Below are 26,572 nucleotides of genomic sequence, written 5' to 3'. Positions count from 1 at the left end.
TTTTTGCTAATAGCAACATTTACAACACCATCAAGAATGTAAAATGCTGTGCAATTAATTTTATAATATATAATGCAAGACCTATATACTGAGAACTAAATCATTGCTGACCGAAGCAAAAGAAGACAAAAATAAAGATGTATGTCAAATTCTTTGAATGAAGTGTCAAGATAGGATGTAGACTTATTGCAATCAACTCAAAATTCCAACTGACCTCTAAAAAGACACAGGTTCATTCTAAGAGTTATAGGAAAATAGAAAGAATAAAATTAACCAAAGCAAATTTGTATAAGAATAAAATTATAGAAATCATGCTGTTTGATTTTATGGTTTATCAATATTATGACAGTCATCCAACTATCATAATGGTGAAAGACTAGCCACACAGATCAACAGAAAGAAAGAACCAAAAATCGGCCCACATATATGAGGCTAATGAATTTTCAACATGGTGCTAATATGACAGTTATCTTAATAAATGATGCTAGAACAACTGAAAAAAATAAAATCTTGATCCTGACTTACATTCTACAATTAACATGAAATGTATCACATACCTAAGAACTAAGCATTAATACTACCAAAATTATAGAAAAATATCTTTGTGGCTCTTGGTTCAGGTGAAGATTTTTTAGTAAGTACAAAAGGATAACAGAGAAAGGATAAATATTGATAGACTGGACTCCATTCAAGTCAGTAACATTTGCTTTCTGAAAGACTGATAAATAAAGCTAAGCCACAGACCATGAAAAAAAACAAATGCAGATAGACTTGTAGCTTTTTTTTTTGTTGTTGTTGTTGTTTTGCCAGTCCTGAGGCTTCAACTCAGAGCCTGAGCACTGTCCCTGGCTTCCTTTTGCTCAAGGCTAACACTCTGTCACTTGAGCCACAGCACCACTTCTGGCTTTTTCTATATATGTGGTGCCGAGGAATCGAACCCAGGGCTTCATGTATGCGAGGCAAGCACTCTTGCCACTAGGCCATATTCCCAGCCCAGATGTTTTACAAATAACTTGCAAATGTAAATATTTCCCCCCCCCAGATGTTGCTTCAAGTTGCTTATAGTCAGTATGGCTGCTTCTTCAAGCCAGTAGCAGAGACTCTCTATCATCTCCTATGAGGGAATCTTATCATGATCTTACCACCAAATGCTGTGACTGATCACATAGCCACCCATGGCTGTATAACATAACCTCATCAATGACCTGACTGTCCCATCACATTCACATTCTTGCTGGTTCTTAAAGGAGAGGATCACCGAGGTCAGGCACAAGGAAGGATAAGAACTTTGGGGGCCATGTTAAAATTCTCTCAGTCAAATCCATCAACACCAGCCAGTGCAACGTTCTTACTTCACAGATGAGGGAAACTGAGGCCCATGGAAGACACACAATGTTATCTAAAATCATGACAAAAAAACATTAAGAACCCTATTCTGGGGCTGGGGATGTGCTTGCCTCATATACATGAAGCCCTGGGTTCAATTCCCCAACACCATGTATACACAAAACGGCCAGAATTGGCACTGTGGCTCAAGTGGCAGAATGCTAGCCTTGAGCAAAAAGAAGCCAGGGACAGTGCTCAGACCCTGAGTCCAAGCCCCAGGACTGGCAAAAAACCCCCAAAAAAGAACCCTATTCTGGTCTCCAAAATCCCTGTCTAAAGCCTGTGCCTATCCTGTTTCCTTCTACCTTTGGGCATGATTAGCCATAAGAAGCCAATGGTGCTGATAAGAGAATCCCTTCATCATTATGGAGAGCCTCTCACTCAGAAAACCTCAGAGAGCTTACCTGGAGGGTACTAGCATGGTGACTCAGGGTCTTTGAAGAATCGCAGGGGGCAGGATTGTCCAACAAATGACTGGTATTGTCTATCCAAGTCTCTGTGCTCTTCAAAAGATCACTATACTCCTCCATCTTCATTGTAGCCTGGGAGAGAATACAGTACAAACTCAGATGGATTCTGTTAGGGGAGGCGAGTGACTCCTGAATGAAGAAACTAGTTGCTGTTAGTGGTGTGCTAGCCTTGAAGATCTGTCTCCATGGCTGATGACACTAGTACTTCAGCTCCATGCTAACATCTTTCCACCATCCTGATCCAGGGGAAAGGAATTAAGTTCTATGGGCCTCAATGAGTCTACATTAACACTCCATTCTGGTTACTGGTATCAGGACCTTGCCCTGTGATATCCCACTTCTTTTAAGACTAGGATCCTACCCCTGATAGATGATACTCAGAATTTACCACACTACAGAAGCTCTATTTAGAATGGGGTAGAGGGATTTTGTTCCCAACGGGCAGTCTTTCTCAAAGCTGGCTCCCTTCCTGGACTGCCCATAAATCCCATCACTGCTCTTCATGTACCTAGTGAATCTCAGCACTTGTCTGGCCTCTGGCAATGCTGACTTTTGGCTTCCTGGTTCTGCCTATCCAGTCAGACTCACAGGCTGTACCTATATTGGAATTCTGTCTTCTCAGTGCCTGTGTGAGCTTACCACATGGCATGAACCTCAGTAAATGTATCTGGCAATTCAAAGAGAACTGGAGGCCTCAGAATATATATATATATATATATATATATATATGTATGTATGTATGTATATATATACATATATATGTATGTATGTATATATATATATATATATATATGCATTTTTTTCTTTTTTTCACTCCTGGGGCTTGAACTCTGGGCCTGGGCACTATCCCTGAGCTCTTTTGGTCAAGGCTAATGCTCTACCACTTTGAGCCACAGCTCTACTTTGTCTGTTCTGGTAGTTAATTGGAGATAAGAGTCTCATAGACTTTCTTGCCTGGGCTAGCTTTGAACCACGATCCTCAGATCTCAGCCTCCTGAGTAGCTAGGATTACAGGCATGAGCCACCAGCACCCAGATTTTTTTTTTTCTACCCTGCCTCTGAACTATCAGTTATGGTGGTCTTACCTTATTTAACTGAGAGGTTCTGGTTTCTGCTCTCTGTGATACTTGCTGATACTGCTGGAAAGGAATCATTAAGTTATCCATCCACTCTTGAGCTTGACCTGGGTCCTGTTCAACAATGTCCTGAACTTCAGAATCCAGCTCATTTAGCTTGGCATGCCAGAGATCCAGCTCATCCCACAGTTTCTGGAGAAGGAAATTGTAAGTTGATTTAAGTGAAGTTGCCATGGTAGCTGATGTAATGACCTTGTTTTTTACAAAGAATATGTATACAGAAAAGCTACTCAGATAATATCACAGGCACACTTGTTGAATTCATATTCTGCAACCATTTGTAATCTAAACCCCAAACTACTTTTCCTGAGTTCTTCTACCTGTAACAGGAAGAATCTGTTTCAGGAAAATTAGCTGCCAAGGGAACAGAAAGACCTGAACATTTTCTAGAGATTAATGATAGAAAACAAGGCCAATACTGTCCTAACTTCACAAAAAGTGATGAGATACACATTTGGTTTTAAAATCCTTACTGTCTTTTACCTGTGGAAACGCTTCTTCAGAAACTTTGAGGAGTCAAGCACAGGCCTGCCCTGCAAAACTTGGAAACTCATTCTCCAACACAACCCTTCTCTCTGAGGCCATGTCAGTGACCTCTCATCACTGATGCTATGGATGTGGCTTAGGGTCTCAGACATTCAGGTGAGTCTAAAGACCTCATCTTGGGATGCCCAGTTAGGTGTGGAATTGTGTGTGTGTGTGTGTGTGTGTGTGTGTGCACATGCACACAGAGTAGACCAGAGACTGCAGCTGCTGAACTGAGTGACAGCAAGGTGTTACCTTTTGGATTTCTTGAGCCATCTCCATGTTTTTGCTTTTCTGCTGCAGGATCTTTTCAACACGCTGGAGCCCATGGTTAATGTCCTCTATTTTCCTGCTCATTACATAGGATGGTGAGCTCTTCAATACTTCACTGCTAATCTGTTACATGAGAAAAGTCATACTTGGCTTACTAAGGGTTTCCACTCTCCATCTCCAGGATCAAATAACAACACCAGTACTTGCAATAACTTGGAAGGTGTAGAGAAAATAATTACACATCATACCAGTAAATGCATTTGTGACAGGGTAGATAGCTGACTCCAGAATGGCAATGTGTTTACCTGATATTTTAAATACTATCTATAAATTAATTAATTTTAAGAAAATACAATTTATAGGTGGGTGCTGATGGCTCATTCCTGTAATCCTAGCTACTCAGGATGCTGAGATCTGAAGATCAAAGTTTGAAGCTAGCCTGGGCATGAAAGCCTATAAGACTTATCACCAATTAATTACCAGAAAGAGCTCAAAGTGGAGCTATGGCTCAAATGGTCAAACCCCACAACTGACAAAAAAGAAAACATAATTTTTTAAAACACTGTGCTATATCAGGTAAAACCACAGAGTGGACTGAGTCACACCCCTTATGGACTGAATGATATGATAGAATTTCTATTGGATAAATTAATATACGGTATCTCCATTTCATGAGAAAACCTTTTGTTCTATGGCTTGAACTCAGGGTTTCAAGCTCACTTGGCTTTCATGTGCACAGTTGTCCCTCTTGCACCTGAGCCACACCTTCCATCTGGCATTTTCCTGGTTAATTGGAAATGGAGTCTTGAGGACTTTTTGGTCCTGGCTGGCTTTGAATCATCATCATCTAGCTCTCATCCTCCTGAGTAGCTAGTATTACAACAGTAGGCCACTGGCACCTGGCTTCTGTTTTTGAAAAAACAAATTTATTCTCAAGGCAGCTTAAAAACAAGATTTCCACCTTAGTATTCATTTGGGTAAAAACCATCTCCTCAAAGTGGTGATTTTCTAAGGATAGAGACTTTACTTTTTCTCTATGACTGTTTCTAGTATGGTTTTTCCCTGCGATCAGAAATCTAGCTCCTCATGGTAGAATACCAGCCTTGAGCAAAGAGCAACTCTAGCTGCTGGGCAATGTAATTTTTTTTTTATCTAAATGATTTCCTTTAGAAAATAACTTGTGCTAGGGAAGACAATGAATGGTGAATGTATCATGTTCCCAAATGCCTGATTCATTTCTGCTCTTGTTTTCTGAAGCTAACAGGTTATCTTGTAAATTAAAGCAAAAAGATTTGTTATAAACCTGTCTTAGGAAATTACATACTTTTTTTTTTTTAACCAGGGCTCCAGTTTTCCTCAGAAACATATCAGTCTTGCTAAACTACTGTTTCTGGTCCTGTAAGATATGTCCTACCATGTCACTGAAACTGGTCACACAGATAGACATATTTGCCTATGTGTGCTTATGAACATTTTATCAATAGCATCATTAGACAGGTGCTATATGCTAAGTACTATTCCTAATGTAGTATTTGTTAAATACTATTCCCAATGAGTTATAAAATTTTTATTCTTACTGGCCTTGGATGTAATTTCAAAGAGTTTTGGGGGGAATACATTTTAAATCCAAATATTATTACCCTGTAAAGATTTTAAGCAGTTGTACAGTAAATAAAAGTAAGACAACAATAAGTCAAGTAAAACACATAAACATTGTCAAATGCAAAAGAAGAAAAGCTAAGCATCTCTGCAATAAAAAAATGATCTAATATTCTGTTACTGAGGTACCTTCACCTCCGTATTCAATAGACAAACTGTTCACTTTAACCAAACTCGGTAACAACCAGGTGGAGTTGAAATCAGGGTAGCTGAAAATGTGACATAAAAGGGTTATTTTATCCTGTGTAATCACCCAACCCCATCAATACTAACCCGCGTACAGACATTAGTATTACCTTCTCATCTAGGTCTTCGAGTGCTTTTCTGCATTCCTCCACTTGGGAATCCATCTCTGCAGGGACTATGGTGTACATCTCAGAATACTTGATTCGCAGCTTTTCCATAATGTTCTTGAAAGACAGCTTCCCTCTCTTAAGAATGCTCTGAAACTCCTAAAAAAATACCCAGAGGTTCAATGCTCATGTGTGTCTGGGGGGCGGGGGGGTGGAGTTTTGCTCTAAAAAGCCAGAGCAGCTTTCCAGTCTCAAGATTTAGTGAGCAAACTTGGAATGACACAAGCTGAGCGAGCTCAGCCTGGTCAGATGATGCCTTCTAATTTGTAAGAATTAAAACTTGATATCTCTTCATAGTGTCAGACCATTGTGGCAAATAGATATTACAACATCACCTGCTTCTAAAGTGCCTCTAGGACTTAACTGTATCTCACTTGCAGTCCTGATCTAAAAGGCTACAAGTAGCAAAAGTTTCAAAGAAGTTCTTTTGGTGTTGTTATTAATTGTTGCAATTTCTACTTCCTACATTATCATCACAATGAGTCAAGGCTACTAAAAGCCCAGGGCCTGAAGCAAAAGTGTCTGTTTCGTGTAATTAGACAGCTCAGCAGAGCCCCAATTCTTTCAAAAAGGGAGGGTTCCAGTTCCAAGCAAAGAATGCCTGCTTGAAGAGATAAAAGAAAGCAGAACAAATAGTCCATTGGTTGTGGCCTAGAAACAAAATCTGATCTCTGTTCTCCTGAAGTAATTACAAAGGAGAAACTCATTTGTTTAGGAGTTTCCCAAAGATCAAGTGGAAAAATACTTCTTGACTTCACCCTGGCTTTTGGGTGTTTAGTTTTTACAGTCACTGCTGAGTGCCATTGTTTGTGTTGAGAGAAAGTGAGTCAGAGCCCTGAAGGGCAATTCTAATTTAACCAGGCTCCTTTCTTCATTCTCATCAGGGGGAGGGTTAAAATAGCAGTGGCTTCTGGACACAGGTGAGGCTGGAGATCCAGGTATCTGAGCTACAATAACAGCTGTCCCATGAAGCATGCTTCCAGAAGTAAAGAGAGTTCAGTTCTCTTCTTTTTCTTTTTTTGCTGGTCCTGAGGCTTGAACTCAGAGCCTGGGATCTGTCTCTGAGCTTTTGTACTCAAAGCTAGCAATCTACTACTGGAGCTACAGCTCCACTTTGGCTTTTTTTTTTTGCCAGTCCTGGGGCTTGGATTCAGGGCCTGAGCACTGTCCCTGGCTTCTTTTTGCTCAAGGCTCGCACTCTGCCACTTGAGCCACAGCGCCCCCTCTGGCCATTTTCTGTATATGTGGTGCTGGGGAATTGAACCCAGGGCCTCATGTATAGGAGGCAAGCACTCTTGCCACTAGGCCATATCCCCAGCCCACACTTTGGCTTTTTTGGTAGTTAACTGGAAATTATAGAGTCTCTTAGATTTTCTTGCCTGGGCTGGATTCACACCGTGGTCCTCTGATCTCAGCCTCCTGAGTAGCTAGGATTACAGGCGTGAGCCACCAGTGCCCAGCTATTTTCGTTTTCTTTAGGCAATACTGGGGTTTGAACTCATGGCCTCATGCTTGCTAGCAGATGCTCTACCAATTAAGCTGTTTTACTCCCTCCCTCTTACTTCTCTTGTTTAGTACTTGGAATGAATCTCAGGACTTCCCACTTTCTAGACAGGTGCTCTACCACTTGAGCCATGCCTCAGCCCTTTTGTTTTGTTTTTTAGACAGGATCTCTCTTGATTTTTGCTCTTGCCAGCCTCAGACCTGGATCCTTCGACCTATGCCTCATGAGCAGCTGGGATCACAGGCAAGAATGACATGCCTAGCCCAAGCTCCCTTTTTAAGCATTAATAACCACAAGTTCTGGTTTATAACAGCTTGTGACTTGAATAAACTTCAGACCTCTGCCTGGGTCCTCCTCTTCCTGGTCTTCACGTTACCTCTGCCCCCAAATACTTTAAATATGAGGCAGGGCCCCAGTGTCAGCACATTCACTCATTCATCCCTCACTTACCTGTAACTGTTCTGGCCTTTCTGGATGGTCTACAGGTGCCATATTTTGGAAAGAAGCTATAGTCTTTTGTAATAAGCTCTTCAAAGCAACCATTTCCTTTACGAAGGACTGTCTTTCTTGGATTTCAGTCTGTACCAATTCCTTGTTTTGTGGAACTTTCTGTAAAAGTCTAAAATAGAGCATCAACATATAATTGTCTTGGGAGAATGAAGGAAGGGGGTAACAGTGTCCAAGAAGCATTGCACGCAGGAACTGACTTACGGAATTGTAATCCCTTTGTACAACTACTTGATAACAATAAAAATATAATTGTCTTGCTCTCCCATGAAATACTCTCATTTGTACAATTAACAAAAGGTTTAAAGAGCTCACAAAAGATGACTTTCCCCCTGAGAAAAATATGACTTTTTAATGATTTATGTAACACACATGCAATCAGATAGCAGTCCCTATCACCCTCATCAAACACCTCTCCAAATTTTAGACCCCAACCCCCCCTCTTTTATGCTTTACATTCAAATCATCATCTCTGTCCTAAAGCTGTTCCATGGAGTCCTTGATCTCAAATGAAAGAATGTGCTTCGAGTCATGGGGGCTCCTGGGGACAAGTCTAACGTTTTCCCTCCCATTGCCTCCATCTGTTATGAATATAACATCAGACAGAGGCAATGGGGGGAAGGGCACATATAAACCTTTCCTGAGAGTTATCTGCTAAGTATTCATGATGCTGTAATACAATATGAAATGTGTGTATATGCATATATGTGCATTTCTTATACACTATATGTACACACCTATATGTACACACACACACATAAAGTCTCTGTCCTCTGGTGGCTGAGCCAATGCTCCTAAGGCTCATATAGGAAGACATGCAAGGAGAATTGCTTTAATGTTGGTCTTCTGCCCTGGTTCCTGACACAGAACTCTTTGGACCTTTGTCATTTCCTGAATGATAAGATCGTTTGTTCTCACCAAGCAGCTCATGGTAGGCTCCTTAAAGGCATCAGAATGAGGACTGGTTGCCAACAGAAACAGCCAGGTGACTACACTGGCATTCTACCACTTGAGCCATGCCTCTAGCCTCTTATTGTACCAATTTCCCCCTTATTGTATCTTTTATTAATAAGCCAGTATAAGTGTTTCTGTGAGACACTATAGCAAATTAACTGAACCTGGCAGCCATTTGGTTTGAAGTACAGGCAACCATTTGCAACCTGGGACAAGTGTCTGAGGGTGGCCTGTGAGACTGACTGAGCCCTCAGAATGTGGAAGCTAAGCTCTCTCCTGATAGATGGTGTCAGAAATGAACTACCAAAACCCCAGCTGGAGAACTACTTGATCTCCACTCCCTCCACTCTAAAAATCAGTGAGTTTAGTGAATGTGCTAGAAAGAAAACTAGTTTTTTCTTCACAGCATTTCTAGCCATAGAACTATTACATCCATGGACTCAATCTTTCTACTTCTTGTTGTCTTTCTCAATTACTTTATCACAGATGGAAACAGAGACTGGACAGAATAGATCTCATAAATGGAACATAATTACACATAAGGTTTTGTTTTGTTGTTACCGCTATTAGGAATTGAACTCAGGGCTCATGCTCTCAATTGCTTTTTTCTCTCAAGGCTGGAGCTCTACCACTTGACTCATACCTCCACTTCTGGCTTTTTGCTGGTTAATTGGAGATAAGAGCTTCACAGTGTAGTTTTTTCTGACTGGGCTGGCTCTGAACCAGAATCCTCAGATCTCAAGCTCCTGAGTAGTTAGGATTTATAGGCAAAAGCCACATATGTCTGGCAATTTAGAGGTTCCTTAAATAAGTCATGTGTATCCACGGCAGATATATTATAGGGATATTCTTAAATTAACATTTAATGGCATAGTGTAAAAAACAAGATATGTTGATAGTGTTCATGTAAAAAAATCAGTGTCTTATAATCTCAACTTAAAGTTTTAGTAAAAATATGAGAAAAGACATATCAGCAGTTGTTGAATGGTGAGATAGATTCAAAGTGGATTTTTAAAGTGCCTTTGTACTTTCCCCCATTTTCTTTTTTTTTTTTTTTTTTGCCAGTCCTGGGGCTTGGACTCAGGGCCTGAGCACTGTCCCTGGCTTCTTTTTGCTCAAGGCTAGCACTCTGCCACTTGAGCCACAGCGCCACTTCTGGCCATTTTCTGTATATGTGGTGCTGGGGAATGGAACCCAGGGCCTCACGTATCAGAGGCAAGCACTCTTGCCACTAGGCCATATCCCCAGCCCCATTTCCCCCATTTTCTAAATTTCCTGTAATTACAAGCAGTCCTAAAATAAATAGGCAAATACTTGAAACAAAGAGAATTTGATACTTAGGAATGTCAAGATGAAAAATATATACTTATTTTATTTATAATTATTAATTTTTCTACCTTTTTTGTATATACCAATCAAAACTGACTCAATTCTGTAGTATCGTCATTATTTTAAGTGTGTGTGTGCGTGTGTGTGCGTTCGTGCGTGTGTGTGTGTGTTGGTCCTGAGGCCTGAACTCGAGGTTTGGGCACTGTCCCTGAGCTCCTTTTTGCTCAAGGCTAGCAGCACTCAAGCCACAGCTCCACTTCTGGCTTTTTAGTGGTTACTGGAGATAAGCATCTCACAGACTTTCCTGTCTGGGCTGGCTTCACACTACAGTCCTCAGATCTCAGCCTTCTGAGTAGCTAGGACTACAAGTGAGAGCCATGGGTGCCTGGCTCTAAACATTTTTTTTTTTTTGGCCAGTCCTGGGCCTTGGACTCAGGGCCTGAGCACTGTCCCTGGCTTCCTTTTGCTCAAGGCTAGCACTCTGCCACTTGAGCTCCAGCGCCACTTCTGGCCGTTTTCTGTATATGTGGTGCTGGGGAATCGAACCCAGGGCCTCATGTATACGAGGCAAGCTCTCTTGCCACTAGGCCATATCCCCAGCCCCGGCTCTAAACATTTTTATACTTTCTAAATGTGATAGTTTCTAAATTTTGGGGGGAAACTGTCAAACACAATCTCAATACTTCTTCATACATCTTACCTGTCACACCGTTCTTGCATAGACAAAATCTCTTGAAGGGCTGGGGTTGTTTCCACAGCCTCTGAGCCTTCAGGAACATTCTGGATATTCTTTATGCGCCGCAGAAGTAGGCTCAATAATAGCTGCTGCTTCTCTATGCTCTCTTCATATTGACTTAGAGAATGCAACAGCTCCGAGAGCTCCTCAGTGGTGGCAGCCTCTTTTATTCTGGAAATTTCTGGGAGTTCTTCTGAAAGGTTGTCTAAAATAATTGCTTCTCGTTCAATCTAATTCAATAAATAAATGAAGGAGGGCATATGTGTGTGTGTGAACGAGAGAGCAGGAAAGGAGAAGTAGAGGAATGGAAGAGGGAGAGAGAACAAAAATGAATAAAATACATGCTTATCTTTTAGAACCTGAAACATATGTTGTCAGCCATCATTTTTGTGTTTGCTCTTGCTTTAAAGATTTCGAATGCCAGACGGCAGTGTGTTCTCCTGTAGCTGAGACTATTAGTCCCCATTATTAGGATCCCACAGCTCCTCCCAGTGGCTGCTCTTGCGTGTGATTAAAATGAGGTGTGCTGTCACGGTTGAATAATCCCTATGATTCATTTCTGGATTTACTTCTGGATTTCTGTTGAAGAAAGCAGCATTCAGGGGATACACATATGAGGCAGTGAGAATGAGTGTCACTGAACTGCTTCTAGTATTAGAGATTGGGCTAGCTACTGTTGGAAACAGAAAGATTTCTACAGGTTTCTTTCCCTTCTCTTCCAATCCCTGCCTACTCTAAAACTAAGCCAGGTACGTCCTTACCAAAGGCAAAAGTAGCTAAATTAGTGTACCAGCTGCATATGCATCAACCACTGTCATGTGCAGAACCCAGAAATACCAAATATAACACAAGAATATCAAGACATTAAGAACCAGCCTGCCAGGCACTGGCTGACTCTAATCCTAGCTACTCAGGAGGCTGAGATCTGAGGATCTGGCAACAAAGTCATTGAGGTTCTTATCCCCAGTTAACCACCAGAAAACCTGCAGTGGAGCTGTGGCTTAAAATGTTAGAGCACTAGCCTTGAGCAAAAAGAACTCAGGAACAGCACCCAGGCCCTGAGTTCTAGCCCCACAACTGACAAAAAAAAAAAATTCTGGGCTGGGGATATAGCCTAGCGGCAAGAGTGCCTGCCTCGGATACACGAGGCCCTAGGTTCGATTCCCCAGCACCACATATACAGAAAACGGCCAGAAGCGGCACTGTGGCTCAAGTGGCAGAGTGCTAGCCTTGAGCGGGAAGAAGCCAGGGACAGTGCTCAGGCCCTGAGTCCAAGGCCCAGGACTGGCAAAAAAAAAAAAAATTCTACCAGCCTGGCCAGGTACCAGTGGCTCATGCCTGTAATCCTAACAAATCAGGAGGCTGATCTGAGGATCAAAATTAGAAGACAGGCAGAGAAATTTTATCTCCACTTAACTAGCTTAAAACAGGAAGTGGAAGTATGGCTCAAGAAGTAGAGGACTATCCTTGAGATAGTACTGGAAGGACTTTTTTGGATTTTGGTGATAGTATATGTTATACTTGGGGGTTATTGCTTAGATTCATGAATAAAGTCAGTTACTAACAATGCTGTTAATGTTGAGTGTTGCCTAGAGAAGATGGGTCACAGCAGAGAAGGTAGGCAGTGAGGGTATACTGTCCTGTCTCTTGGTCCACCTAGTTATGGCCTCAATGGACATCACATACCAGAGTGTAGGCATGGGCTGGCCCATCTCTAAGAGACCCAGATATGGAGTTGGTGCTTCCTACAATCTCAAACCCTAGTTGGAAGTCTTAACTCTGAGGCAGACAGCTACACTTGTACCAAGAGATAAGGTATCCTCTAGATCACTTTGTATACCTTTCTTTGAGACCATCATGCAAATAAAGGATCTATATCTAAATAGGGATCCCAAATGCTAAGTAATGGTACCATTATGGACAGGAGAGAAAGTGGTGTTTACAGCCCCACACAAAGTATAGTTTACAAAATTCCTTAAAGTTTGAGCTGGAAGTGGTGCTATGGCTCAAGTGGTAGAGTGCTAGCCTTGAGCAAAAAGAAGCCAGGGACAGTGCTCAGGCCCTGAGTCCAAGCCCCAGGACTGGCAAAAACAAAGCAAAACAAAACAAAATTCCTTAAAGTTTGGAGAGTCAAGAGACTATTCACTGTTCAAGCTCCACCAGCACCTCTGACAAGATACTCCTTTTTAGGAATGTCAAGTACTAAGCATCTCAGTCCCAAAGGGTGTGTGCTCTTTCCAATTAATTATCGATTTATTACATATCCATCGAAAGTAAACTCAGCAGAAACTTTTAAATTAATAGGAGACAAGTTTTCATTTGATGTGGTGATGTATAGCTCACATATACCTGGCCCTTTGGAATGATCAAAGAGTAAGCTAATTTCACATGATTTTCCATTTTCTTTCTGAATATAGATGATGCCTAAGTCCTAAGCCATGAGTCAATTGGCAAATATTGCCAAGGCAGTTTTCAGAAAGAACATCATATCTCATACTTTTAAGATCACTCTTAACAATTATAGCTTATTTTCATAGCTAACAAATGTAGTTAATTTCAAAATTAGTTGGTTATTATGCCCATTACTTAGTTCTAACCTTGAGGGTAATGCACATAGAGACAGTTATTTTTAAGAGGGGCAATGATCACAATAAAGATTTTAAGGCCCATATCTGGAAGTAGTCACCAATTGGACACCCCCTCCTCAAAGCACTATTATGAAAGAAATTGAATAATGTTTTAACACTTAAATGATTTAGCTTTGGTTTAGAATGTATTATGTCATTTTTTTACACAAAGTAATAATGAGTTTGTTAGGCAGATGTTACTCTAAATTTACAGCTCCATAAACTGAGACCAAATAGCTGGTAGAAGGCAGTTCAGGAAAGAAATAAGCAGGTATTGAACAATTATCTAGGCCTAGTATCTTTTTCATATGTTATTCCCAGGATGCAACTTGGAGGAAAAATGATGCTGTTCTTACATTTGCAGTTGCAGAAACAGGAAGTGTGTGAGCTTGGGCTAGGCTAACACTAGAGAAGCTGAGACACTGGCCCAAGGTCACATAGCTAGAGGCTGTGAACACAGGGGAGTCTGACCCAGAATCTGAGTAAAGTCTTCCTGGTCTCCCACAGGAGTGCACCTTAGGGCTAGAGCTTTATCACACAAAAACCTTCCGGTTGGTTAGTCTACCCTCAGATGATGGAGTTAATTCCATACATGCTTATCTATGAATATTAACTATATTTGATTATCTTGGAAAGAGATTTTGATCCAGCTATCTTTGTTTAACTATGAAAACAGCTATAATGTCTTTTGTTTTTTTTAATGGCAGTCCTGGGGCTTCAACAGGACCTCGGCACTGTCCTTAAACATTTTTGTTCAAGGCTAATGCTCTACCCTTTTGAGCCACAGCTGCACTTCCGGCTTTTCAGTAGAGATACGAGTCTCATAACTTTCCTGCCCAGGCTGGTTTGGAACTGTGATATTCAGATCTCAATTTCCAGAGTATCCAGGATTGCAGGCATGAGCCACCATCCAACAAAATACGGATGACATATATTTTGCTTCAAAAAGATAATGACATTTATTTCCCATTTCATAGCTATTAGGGGAAAGAGAAGGAATTCTCTAGTACTTTCAGGTATCATTTTATTCAATCATAGCATTTAGCATTTTTTATGCAATAGCCTGTTTTACTCCAGACCTATAAATGCATTTCACACATGCAGAAAACTAATGAGGAGGACAGGTAGCTAGCCACACAAGTTTAGTACAGAGTACAGCTACACCTGAGTGACTTCTACGTAAGACCTGGCCTTTGTAAGCATTTCTGTGCAATGTGTGTCCACTGTTCACAAGTGGTCCTGGTTGCAGATCTTTTTTTTTTTTTTTTTTTTTTTTTTGCCAGTTCTGGGGCTTGAGCTCAGGGTTTGGTCACTATCCCTGAGCTTGTTCTTTTGCTCAAGGCTAGAACTCTATCATTTGAGCCATAGAGCCACGTCCACCTTTGTTTATATGGCACTGAGGAATTGAACACAGGGCTTCACGCATGGTAGACAAGCACATTAGGCTACATTACCAGCCCTGTGGATGTTTTATATAGGAACAAAGTTATAAACCAAATGCAACAAGCCTTGTCTGGGAACCACAGGGTTTGAGTGTGGACAATGAATCACTCACTTCCTCACTGATGAATTTCCATTCCTGCTTCAGTTCTTCACTCCACCTGTCCCACGCCCTGGCAGCTTCTAGCAAACTCAGCCATTCATCCCACAGTGCCGCTGCGCCTCTGAGCACACCCACAGCACTGCTTTCCGAGCACCTGCGCCTCAAATGTCTGACCACCTGCTGTAGCTTCACCAGCTCTTCTTTGGTTCCGATGAGATTTGACACCAAGGCCTTAAGAAAGGAAAGACACAGAGAAAAGAACATAAAGTTTCTGATCTGGCCTGTAATCCTAGCTACTCAGGAGGCTGAGATCTGAGGATTGTGGTTCTAAGCCAGCCCAGGCAGTTAATTCTGTGAGATTCCTATCTTCAGTTAACCACCAAAAAGCCAAAACGTAGAGCTGTGGCTCATGGGGTGGAGTGCCACCCTTGAGCAGAAAAGCTAAGAGACAGCATTCAAGCCCTGTGTTCAAGCCCCAGGACCGGGGGGGAAAAAGTAACTGATTTATTCTGGAACTTACAAACTATCTTAAGTTTAAAACAATAAATGATTTCAGTCCTCTACAAGTATTCCATGATCCATTTTTTGTCCACTTGAGTCAAATGAGAATTATCTGTGCATTAAATTCTTCATGCACTTGGGACTAAAGAGACAAAGACTGACTCATAAACCAAATTTTCTAAGTAAGTCTATATTATCAAATGTAAATATTCTACAAGTACATTTTGTGACATTTTACTAGGTAGTTCATTTGCACAATATTGAGTATACCAACTACCAATACAATACTTAGGACTGTTTCCTTTGCTTGGCTTCAATTTTATTTTAATTTCTTGTGGATGGTGAGCACAGATGATTTTGAATGTCTCATCTAAACCCTACTAATGTACCAGGCAGGATAATGCACATCTGTAATCAAAGTACTTGGGGCACGGAGACACGAGGGTCACAAGTTTGAATCCAGCCTGGGCTACATAAGAGAAACCCTGTCTCAAGGAATAAATCTGTAAGTAACAAAACAGAATAAATGATTTAATATTTATTTGTTATGAATTTTATTCATATTATTTTATTGAAATTCTATAGTCCCATAGATTCAGATAGATGAAAGAAGCAAAAACTAAAACTGTTCAATGGGCTAAAGAACGCAGCTTGGTGATAGTGTGCTTGCCTATCAGATGTGAGCCCTCAGTTCAAACACTGCAAAAATAAATAAATAAAATCACTTCCTAACAGCACATAAAAAGGGATGGCAATTCAGAGCTGTGGACACTGTCATTGCCCCTGCAGACAGACACTGGGAAAGAAAGGCTTAGACAGATACAGGAAGCTGTTGGGGGAGTACTGAGCTGTGGCTTAGTTGCATCCCCCCTCAACAAACCCCTGAGTGGACTGAGGGATTTTCCTGGGTGTTTAACTTTATGTATTTTATTTATGTGGTACTAAGGAATCAAACCCAGGGCCTCATGCATGCTAGGCAAGCACTCTACCACTAAGCCACATTCCCAGCTTTCCTGGAGCCACCTCCTCCACTGCCTCCACTTGCTAGCTGTGTAGAATGATATTCCCAGTTACCAGTACCTTGCTCTGTTCCAAGCGAGCTAAGGCTTCTTTGTAAGAGCGGGGCAGCAGGGCCGTGGGCTGCCCCAGAATGGTCTCTGCCTTCCTGAGGTTAGTGCGAAGCTCCTCTTTCAGTTTTTGGTAGCATCTGTAATTCTCCAGACACCTGATGAGGCAGTTAAAAGAATAGGACCCTGAATCTTATTTGACACAAACAAATGCTTAATTTTCCAGCATCAATTCTCCTACACTTACCTCTTTCAAAAGGATATGATTCACTTTCTTTTTATTATTTTTCCCCTCTGCAATGCATTTCTACATTGTTATTGATTATTTATCTCCAAGGGGAATTGTGGGTGGCCTTAAGTGTGAATTTAAACAGGCAGGCAGAATGGACCCCAAAACACCTAAAGATGAGGGCTTTTCCTTCTTTCTTTTAATGATGTCCCTTTACTAAAGCAAACTGCACCTTAAAAAGTATTACTAATGAGCTATAAGTGGATTTGCAATGCACCTAACTACAAAGGACTGGTCCTTAAAATATAGAATAAATTCCTAAGAAACAATAAGGACAATGCTTGAAGAGGGATTTCACAGAAAAGGAAATATAAATAACCAATAAACATCTTGCAAAGGATCAAACTCAGCAGCAGCAAGTGTATCAAGTGTAGGCAAACATGTGACACAACTAAAGCTCTTGCATGGGGCTAATAAAAGTAGAAATAGGTAAAATTGTTTGGCATTAAAATTTTAAGATTTGCAAACCTCTCTGGACATGGGAAGTCATACTCTTCTACATTTCCAAGGGAAACTCTTCCATGAAAAAAAATGCTCAAGTAGCAGTTTATAAATATAAAACACTGGACACAACCAAAATGTCCATCAATAGTGAGGTTCATGAATTTTATTTACTACAGCCAAGATGAAGAAACCTCAGAGTCATAATGATGAATTAAAAAAAAATGAAAGTGATAGAGTACACACACTGTGGGTTAACTACAAATCGTGAAAACTACTGGATGTGGTAGTGTATGCCTATAATCCCGGCACTCAGGAAGTTGAGGCAGAAGGATCATGAATTCAAGGCCAGTCTGAGCAACATAAGAAGACCATATTTTAAAAAGAAAAATAGGGGCTGGGAATATGGCCTAGTGGTAAAGTGCTCACCTTGTATACATGAAGCCCTGGGTTTGATTCCTCAGCACCACATATATATAAAAGCCCGAAGTGGCACTATGGCTCAAGTGGCAGAGTGCTAGCCTTGAGCAAAGAGAAGCCAGGGATAGTGCTCAGGCCCTGAGTTGAAGTCCCAGGACTGGCAAAAAAAAAAAAAAAAGAAAAGAAAAAGAAAAATAATCATGAAAACAAGATATACAAATGCATAAAAATACAATGAAGCTGGATGCCAATGGCTACAAATGGAGCTGTGGCTCAAGTGGTAGAGCACTAAGACTTGAGCAACAAAAGCTCATGTGCAGTACCAAGACTTACCTAAGTTCAAGCCTCAGAACTGGCACACACAAAAAAGGCAAAAAAATGATAAATATAAAATTTAGGATAATGGTTATTTCTGAATCAAGTGAAAAGAAGAAAGACACAGAGAATTTAAATAAATCATGCAAGGCGCTGGTAGCTCATGCCTATAATCCTAGCTACTAGGGGAGACTGAGACCTAAGAATTCAGGCTGAATTGAAGCCCCAGTAACAGCACACAGACACAGTCACACAGTCACACACACACACATACACACAATCAATCAATCAATCATATTTATCTTTGAAACTTTTTAGTACAAAGATGTTTTATTATTATCTCATACTATATATATACTTCCATAAATATTACATTGTATGTACCCAGTATTAAATAAATTTTCATGCAATGCAATACTTACCATGCTTTTTTGAGTGAATTTTTTAACTTGTCCATATTCTCCAAATTGTCTGCTAACTGAGAAATATCCCCCCAGCTTCCAATCTCAAAGCATAGTAAATATGACAATGTCTTTAGAAATAAGACCTACCTTTCCACTTCAGCTTCCTGCACTTTCCCTGCCACCTTCAAGGCTGAGCTCTTTGAAACTAGTTCTTGGACAGTTTCCTGGAGCTGCAGTTTGGCCTCTGGGAGGGATATGACCTGGAGTTTCTCAGCGAGGTCTTGAATGTGTGCGATCATGGATTCCAGTTCCTCTTGTTTCGTGTGAAGCAGCTCTAGCGAGGCCCCTGGGTTACAAAAGTCTACTCTCAGGGCTGTGATGATGGCGTGAAGGGAGGCGATGGTCCCTAGTGCACGAGTGACTGCTTCACTGTAGCACACTGTGTTCTTGTGTGCTTCATCCAAGGCATGCTGGTAAAAAGGAGATCATAAAATGTGAGAAAATCATCAAATTTTCAGGATTTTTGTCATTCTTGAATTTTGTTTGTTTGTTTGTCATTCCTGGACTCAGGGCCTGAGCACTGTCCCTGGCTTCTTTTTGCTCAAGACTAGCACTCTACCTTCTTGAGCCACAGCGCCACTTTCGGCTTTTTTTTGTGTATGTGGTGCTGAGGAATCCAACGCAGGGCTTCATGCATGCCAGGCAAGCACTCTACCGCTAAGCCACATTCCCAGCCCTCATTCTTGAATTTTGATGATGCATTCACAGTGTTGCAAAGTCTTAGAAGAATTACCTTCTGTACTTAGGGTCTAACAATACAATGCTACTATTTTGCAATGAGAAACATTTTGGTTTTCTTATTTTTTGTTTGTTTGTTTTGTGCCTGTTCTAGGGCTTGAACTCAGGGCCTGGGCACTGTTTTTGAGCTTTTGTGTGCAAAGCTAGTGCTCTACCACTTGAGCCACAGTTCCACTTCTGGCTCTTTTGGTAGTTTACTGGAAGTTAAGAGTTTCATGGACTTTCCTAACCAGACTGGCTTTGAACTGTGATCCTCAGATCTCAGCCTCTGGAGTAGCTAGGATTATAGGCATGAGCCAGTCAGTGTCTGACTGAGAAACATTTTGTTTTTATATCTCCATATTTTCTTAAAAAAAATCAAATTTAAATTGAAAATGACATCCCATGAATCACAGATTATCAATGTCTTTCTCTTCTACAATCCTTCTACTAGACTATGAATTAATAAAAACAATATCAAAATGCATTGTATTCCTAAACTGACATGTTCATGTGTTGATTGGTCATTCCTTTGTAAGATAATAAAAGAAATTAAAAATGGAATGTGTTTAATAATTATATCCATAGTATTAAATTTTGTATTGAGGATTATATGACCATATATATATGTGTGTATATATATGTATATATGTATATGTGTATATATGCATATATACACATATGTATATATATGTATATGTGTATATATGTACACACACACACATATAAAAATAGGATGGGGGAGAAGAGTGGCTTGAGATAATCTCCCTATATAGCCTGGCCAGGGGATCCTCTTTTTCTCGGCCTCTTGAGTATTGGGATGCATCCCTATGCCTACCCAAGTATCTCATCTTAACAGCTATGAGCAAATGAACATAATACAAGCTCCCCCCAAATCCTTATTTCTTATGTTTTTAATGCCTCTGTTTCTAACTTTAGGTGTGCCTCCTTGAACATCCCCATACCTTAGTCTTGTCATTAAAATAACAAGTTTTTTGTTTTTTTTTTCAGAAAGCATAACCTGGCAGTAGAATTGTGTCTCAAAGTGGTGGAGCACTGGCCTTGAGTGTAAGAGCTCAAGGACAGCACCTAGGCCCTGAGTTCAAGCCCCACGACTGACAAGAAAAAAAAGATAACCTTAAAGTTCCCTACCAGCCCAATTCTAATCAGACAGGAAATTTTATGCAAATTGTTCTTGAAACTATTAAAAATCAAAAGAGGTACTCAAATTACTCAAGTTTTGTTAGGAACCAAATTAAACAACATTCGAATTATTTTCATGACTTTGCATTTTTGGAGCATTTACATCTATCAAGTGACTTCAGATACATTAGTAATAGCTGTTTGAGTTAGAGAAGTTATCCCCTATTCTACAAACTGACAGATGTGAGGCTTGACCACAGTGTTTAAGGTATGAAGGAAAGTATGATAACTGGGCTATTATTAGAAAGAAAGGGGGCAGTGTGTGGCAGTTGCTCTCTAGAACTAGTGTGCTATGATCAGTGTTCAAAACTCCACTGTGGGGCTGGGGATATGGCCTAGTGGCAAGAGTGCTTGCCTCCTACACATGAAGCTCTTGGTTCGATTCCCCAGCACCACATATATGGAAAACAGCCAGAGGGGGCGCTGTGGCTCAAGTGGCAGAGTGCTAGCCTTGAGAGGGAAGAAGCCAGGGACAGTGCTCAGGCCTTGAGTCCAAGGCCCAGGACTGGCGGGGGGGGGGGGGGGGGGGGGCGGGGAAAAAACACAAAAAACTCCACTGTGCCAGGCATGGTGGCTCTCAACTGTCATCCTAGCTACTCAGGAGGCTGATACCTGAGAACTGTGCTTCAAACTCAGCCTGGGCAGAAAAGTCTATGAGACTCTTATCTCCAGTTATCACCAAAAGGTCAGAAGTGGAGGTGTGGCTCAAGTGGTAGAAAACTAGCCTTGAGCAAAAAAGGTAGGGGACAACACTGAGGCCCAGAGTTCAAGTCCTAGGACCACACAAACATAACAACAACAATAACAAACTCTTACTTCTAGTACATAAACAAATGGCATGGCTGTCTACCAATAAAACTTGTAAGGTAGTTACCGTGGAAGGCATTTGGTCCTGAGTTTGATAATACTTGTTCTAGAATCACAGATCTCAGCTTCAATCCTGGCTTATATTTCTCATGTTAATTTAATTTAAAATTTGGGGAGGGGGGTGTTTCACATGCTAGGCAAGCATTCTACATGTAATTCTAAGTATAAGATATTTCACAGATCCTTTAACAAACAGTATTTCATCCTTGAGAAAACAGTTCTATAACCATTAGCAAACACATTGCATTCAAAATACTTTAAGGCACTGAAATAAATGTCCACATACCTTATACATACACTGAAATATCATAAAAAGCATACTGAAATATATGATCTTAAACTTCAGCAATGCATGGTAATTTAGCCAGTAAATCCTCATTTGTAAAATGAGGAGTGTATTTCTATAGATCCAGCCTAGTTATTTTCAAGAAACTTGACTGATGACAGTTTTGAAATAACTGCTTAGGTAAATTAATAGCCATATTTAAGGTGTTTTAGGCAAGCATTCTAAAACTGATCACTACCCTAAGTGCTCACTGTCCCATTAAACAGAGCTAAATGTAGCCTACTTCATAGTGGTACTATGAAGACAAAATATCTAAGTTATATTTTGGTGTTGAGTCCAGCCCATTACAAGTTCTAAATAAACAGTAGCAACCATTTGGCATTCTGCCTTCTATACCATGCTTCTCCCAGGCCATATTACTATCTTTAAAGACAAAACAAACAGCCAATGTCCTGAGTTCAACAAGATCTTGATGGAAAGAGAAATAAATATGATATGTCCTTTTATGAAACGTAAGGCAATGGACTTAGATGTAGTATTACCAAGTAGTATGTTGGATTTTGTTCTGTTTCCTTTTGTTTTTGTTGGTCCTGGGGCTTGAACTTGGGGTCTAGGGCACTGTCCCTGAGCTTCTTTTTGCTTAAGGTTAGCTCTCTACTACTGGAGCAATAGCTCCACTTTCTTTTCTTTCTTTCTTTTTTTTTAAGCAATTTTATTAGAGATAAGAGTCTCACAGACTTTCCTGCCCAGGCTGACTCATGATCCTGAGATCTCAGTCTCCTGAGTAGCTAGGGTTACAGGTATGAGCTATTGGCACCTGGTGGCTTGTTGAATTTTGGGAAATAGATACCTTCCTGTAGAGAATTTTCCTATAGAACCTGTAACTTCTTTATTAGTATGGATTTTTAACTAGAGTAAAACAAAAAAGATCACAAGCTAAAAATAGTTTCATGAAATGCCTAATTAAAGTAAAAACAAAATCCTTACTGTGCGCAAGTCAATGCTCTTGCAAAGCTGCATTTGAAGATCTTGGATGGCATGCAATTTTGTCTCCACATCCTCAATTTCACAAGCGTTTTCTTCTACTCCTCCATTCCCAGTAATAGTCACAGGTTTAATATGAAACATTTCCGCCTGAACTTGAGCTTGAAATGCTTCACAATGCTCCTTCTCATTTTGAATATGCTTAATTCCCAAAGGCAGAAGTAAAGGCTGCTGTAACTGAGATTGTATCTGACTTAAAACATGTAAGGAATGTTCGAGGTTATCTTGAACATTCTTTCTATCCATTTCTTTGGGCTGGAATTCTCGTAGTGTGTTTTGGAGATCCTCGTGTAACTTATCATTTTCTTTAGCCTTCAGCTTTAGGTGTAGTATTTCTTTCTCTTTGAAGGAGTCATCAAAGACCTCATTTTCACTTAATTTCTTTATTATGTCATCATAAAGCTCCTTAGCTTTCTGAATTCTCTGATTCAGTACTTGTGCATCAAGCAGATTGCTTTCTGATGAAGTACTAGGTTTAAAGATAAATTCAGCCTTTTCCTCGATTTGCAAATCCACAGCCCTTATGTTACTGAGCAATGCCTGATATTTGCCATGCTCTGTCACAAATGTGTTCAACTGCTTCATTTTTTCTTCAAGTTCCTTTTCTTTTTCTGACGCTTGGGTTTGTAACTGTCTAACATGCAAACCCTCCCCATCTAGCCCTAGGTAGTCAAATGCTTCCTGAAGTGCCCACACTTGTGAGATGCTGCAGTGAATACTAGCAAGTTTGTGCTTTAGTCTCATGAACTCCCCTTTAACATCTTCCTTTGTTTCTTGGCTAAGCGTCAGCTCACTGACTTGCACACTGTCAAGGGCTTCCTGGAGTGCACAGATTTCTGCATGGAATTCTCGGTAAGCATCCATCTTGTGTTCTACTTCATTACACTTATTCTGAATGAATCTTTGTGCCCTGTTGGCTCTAGTCTTAAGACTTTTCAACTGATCATCCAGAAATAATCTCTCAAACACGTTCAGATCCTTATAGGCAGTGTCTGTGAGCTCATGAAGATGGGTGGAGCTCACGTTTTCGATCTCTTGCAATTCCTTCTGAGATGCCTTCAGTGTGGCCAGCTGATTGTCCAGTTCACCCTCTGAGGAGATGGCTCCCATCCTGGAAATTATCAGTGCTTCATTTTCTTGAAGGCTACGTTGAGCCTGCCCTAGAACTTCAAACAATTTGCTTCTTTCTTCCAACTCAAATTCCAGTTGCTGTGACCTCTGAGTCGATTTGAAAATCAGCACCTGGTACTGATTCTGTAAATCCTCCAGGAGATTACTGAAGTGATCACTCTCAGTGGCTGGCAAGCTAGAGATGGTCTCCTTCACCTCTTCTACCAATGAGTCCACGGCCCGCTGCTTATCCAGAATGCTGTCGTGCGTCACCTTGCATTTTCGGATCTGTGAGAGGATGTCATCTGGGAGTAGGGAAATGGGGGAGGCGAGTTCACCCAACAGAGTCTTCACCCACAAGAGGATTTCCTTCATCTTGCTCCTGAGGTTACACTTCTTAATCTGCTCTTCCACCTTGAGGTATAATGGCTCCACGACTTCCAGTTGCTTCTTCAAATTATTGACTGCATCTTCCAAAATCTTCTTTTCTTTTTCTCCCCAGATTCTTCTCATCTGAAGCTCAGCTTGCCCTTTTAACACAGAAAATTCTTGTTTGTGTGCCTGGAGGTCAGCAGCCAAGGCCACGATGCTTGGGCTCCCTTCTTGTTCATTTGGGGCCTTTAGTTTTAACAGCAAACTCTGATGCTGTTGCTCTAGAGAAATGCCAAGGTGGTGGACCTTGTTTATGAGGGAGGAAAATGAATCGTGTTCCAGGATTTGCCGGGAGTGTTTACTTCCAACCTGTTCTTCCACTTGCTGCCACCCATGTTCAAGTTGTATCATCTGGCTCTCCAACAACTTCTTGTCCATGTTGCACAGATGCTTTGCTAAACTCTCCCATCTGCGTTGAAGCTCGCTTACACATCCTTTCTCTTTTTCTACGGATCCAAGAAATTTCTGCAGTTTGTCCACATAGGTTGCATTGTCCAGTGGTCCCCTAGAGAAAGAATCAAAATAGTGCTTGTTAGCCGGTACTGCCAGTAATCCTGCTACTTCAGGAGGCTGAGATATGAGGAACATGGTTTGATGCCAGCCTGGAAGGCAAATCTGAGAGATTTATCTTTCAATAAACCAGCAACATGCTGGAAGCAGAGCTGTGGCTCAAGTGGTAAAGCACCGGCTGTGAGCAAGCAAGCTAAGTGAGATCCCGAGCCCCAGTAATGGCACCAAAAATGCAAAGAGAGCACCTGCCCATTAAAATCTCAGTAGTACTAAATTAGTTTTTTATTTTTTGCCAGTTCTGGAGCTTGGACTCAGGGCCTGAGCACTGTCCTTAGCTTCTTTTTGCTCAAGGCTAGCACTCTACCTCTTGAGCCACAGCGCCACTTCTGGCTTTTTCTGTATATGTGGTGCTGAGGAATCAAACCCAGGGCTTCATGCATGCTAGGCAAACACTCGACTGCTAAGCCACATTCCCACCTCTTTATTTGTATTTTAAAAGAGAAAATAAAACCCCTTTTTTCCTTTTCCTGGAGTTCATTTCAGTAAATATTATACTGTATGATCAGAGGCACTGAGGCATTGCACCTTTGTGTTCCTCCCCTAGAAGTGTCCTCTTTGAGTCTCACTGTGTGTAAACATCTAGAGTCCTGTATAATTTTCATGTCCCAGTGTATGTTAGATCTGGCTTCTGCATAGAGAGGAACAGGCACTGTCTCTCTGCACTAGGCTTAGAAACAGATTTCCCTGCTAGTGACATAATACTATTCTTCCTAATGCCTGTACAAAATTCCATTGTGTACAAGTACTACATTTTTGGGATCCACTCCTATTGTAGGGTATCTGGGCCATTTCTATAACATGGCTATTGTGAGTAGTGCAACAGTGAACATGGATGTGCAAGTGTCTTTATGGTATCCTGGCTTGGGATGCGCAGGGTAGATGCCTAGGAGTGGTATGGCTGGGTTGTAGGGAAGATCTATGTTTAGTTTTCTGAGGAACCTCCAGACTGCTGTCCAGAGTGGTTGTACTAGTTTACATTCCCACCAAGAATGCAATAAGGTTCCTCTTTCCCCACATCCCTGCCAGTATCGGTTGTTCAAATTTACAATCTTGACCAATCTAATAAGAGTGAGATTGAATCTCAAAGAGTTAAATTTTAGAAAAGAAAAATTTTTTGTTGTTTATAAGTCACACAGCTAAATCAGTCCAGACAGACTAAAACAGCTTCTACAAGGAATTAAGACCATAGTAACAGAATAGTAGGTCATAGTGTCCTTTCAGAGTATAAATTCTGAACATGGAAGACCTGTCCCAGATAGTGAAGACTGCAAGTCCCAAATTTCTACACTTACACTTTCAGACTTTCCTTTTCTGCCAACAAGGCTTTCAGTGAGGACTCAGCTGTTGAAAGGTGTTCCTGAAAGTCATGAAGGAGACCATACTGGCTTTCTTTGTTTTTCTTCAGAGTGGTAAGTGCCTGGAGCAGGTTGTCTAAGCCATGTGCCGAAGGACTTGAATCGTGGAGATGCACAGCACTTGTTTCAGCTGTGTGGAGATGTTCCGATTGCTCTGGGGATTCAATAGCTGCTTTTTTTGCTTCCAACTGGATATACAGTTCCTGAAAATGAATCATACAAATCAGCAAACACACATACACTTGCTTGTTCATTTTCTTTTCTTCCTTCAAATAATAGTAACCTATCCTAAGCCTTTGTTTTAAATTCTTCATTTGCACACAGGGAAATTAAGGCCATGACATCTAAAAGATCCATTTTTCAAGGATCCTATTAAACCTAGACTCAAATTTTGCTGCCTGCTGGTGGCTCATGCCTGTAATCCTAGCTATCAGGAGGCTGAAATTTGGAGGATCACAGTTTAAAGTTAACACACACATACATATCTAG

The 26,572-nt window shown here is 40.9% G+C and overlaps 1 protein-coding gene across 3 annotated transcripts in view; it reads right to left on the bottom strand.

Moving 5' to 3' along the window:
• Positions 1 to 26,572, bottom strand: part of Syne2 (spectrin repeat containing nuclear envelope protein 2) — a 197,788-nt gene that overhangs the window by 131,926 nt on the left and 39,290 nt on the right. For all 3 annotated transcript variants that reach the window (XM_048361958.1, XM_048361959.1, XM_048361960.1), the window contains exons 24-34: positions 26,021 to 26,286; positions 22,560 to 24,663; positions 18,587 to 18,909; positions 16,584 to 16,728; positions 15,015 to 15,233; positions 10,797 to 11,062; positions 7,757 to 7,925; positions 5,746 to 5,901; positions 3,773 to 3,913; positions 2,942 to 3,124; positions 1,791 to 1,928 (exon numbers count right to left, since the gene is read on the bottom strand). In XM_048361958.1, the coding sequence (XP_048217915.1) occupies positions 1,791 to 1,928; positions 2,942 to 3,124; positions 3,773 to 3,913; positions 5,746 to 5,901; positions 7,757 to 7,925; positions 10,797 to 11,062; positions 15,015 to 15,233; positions 16,584 to 16,728; positions 18,587 to 18,909; positions 22,560 to 24,663; positions 26,021 to 26,286 (4,110 nt within the window). The remainder of the gene's footprint in view (positions 1 to 1,790; positions 1,929 to 2,941; positions 3,125 to 3,772; positions 3,914 to 5,745; positions 5,902 to 7,756; positions 7,926 to 10,796; positions 11,063 to 15,014; positions 15,234 to 16,583; positions 16,729 to 18,586; positions 18,910 to 22,559; positions 24,664 to 26,020; positions 26,287 to 26,572) is intronic.

This window comes from Perognathus longimembris, chromosome 14 (genome assembly GCF_023159225.1).
Source record: "Perognathus longimembris pacificus isolate PPM17 chromosome 14, ASM2315922v1, whole genome shotgun sequence".
Lineage (NCBI taxonomy): Eukaryota > Metazoa > Chordata > Mammalia > Rodentia > Heteromyidae > Perognathus > Perognathus longimembris.
The sequence above is the reverse complement of the archived record's forward strand: the minus strand, read 5'-3'. Positions and strand labels throughout refer to the sequence as shown.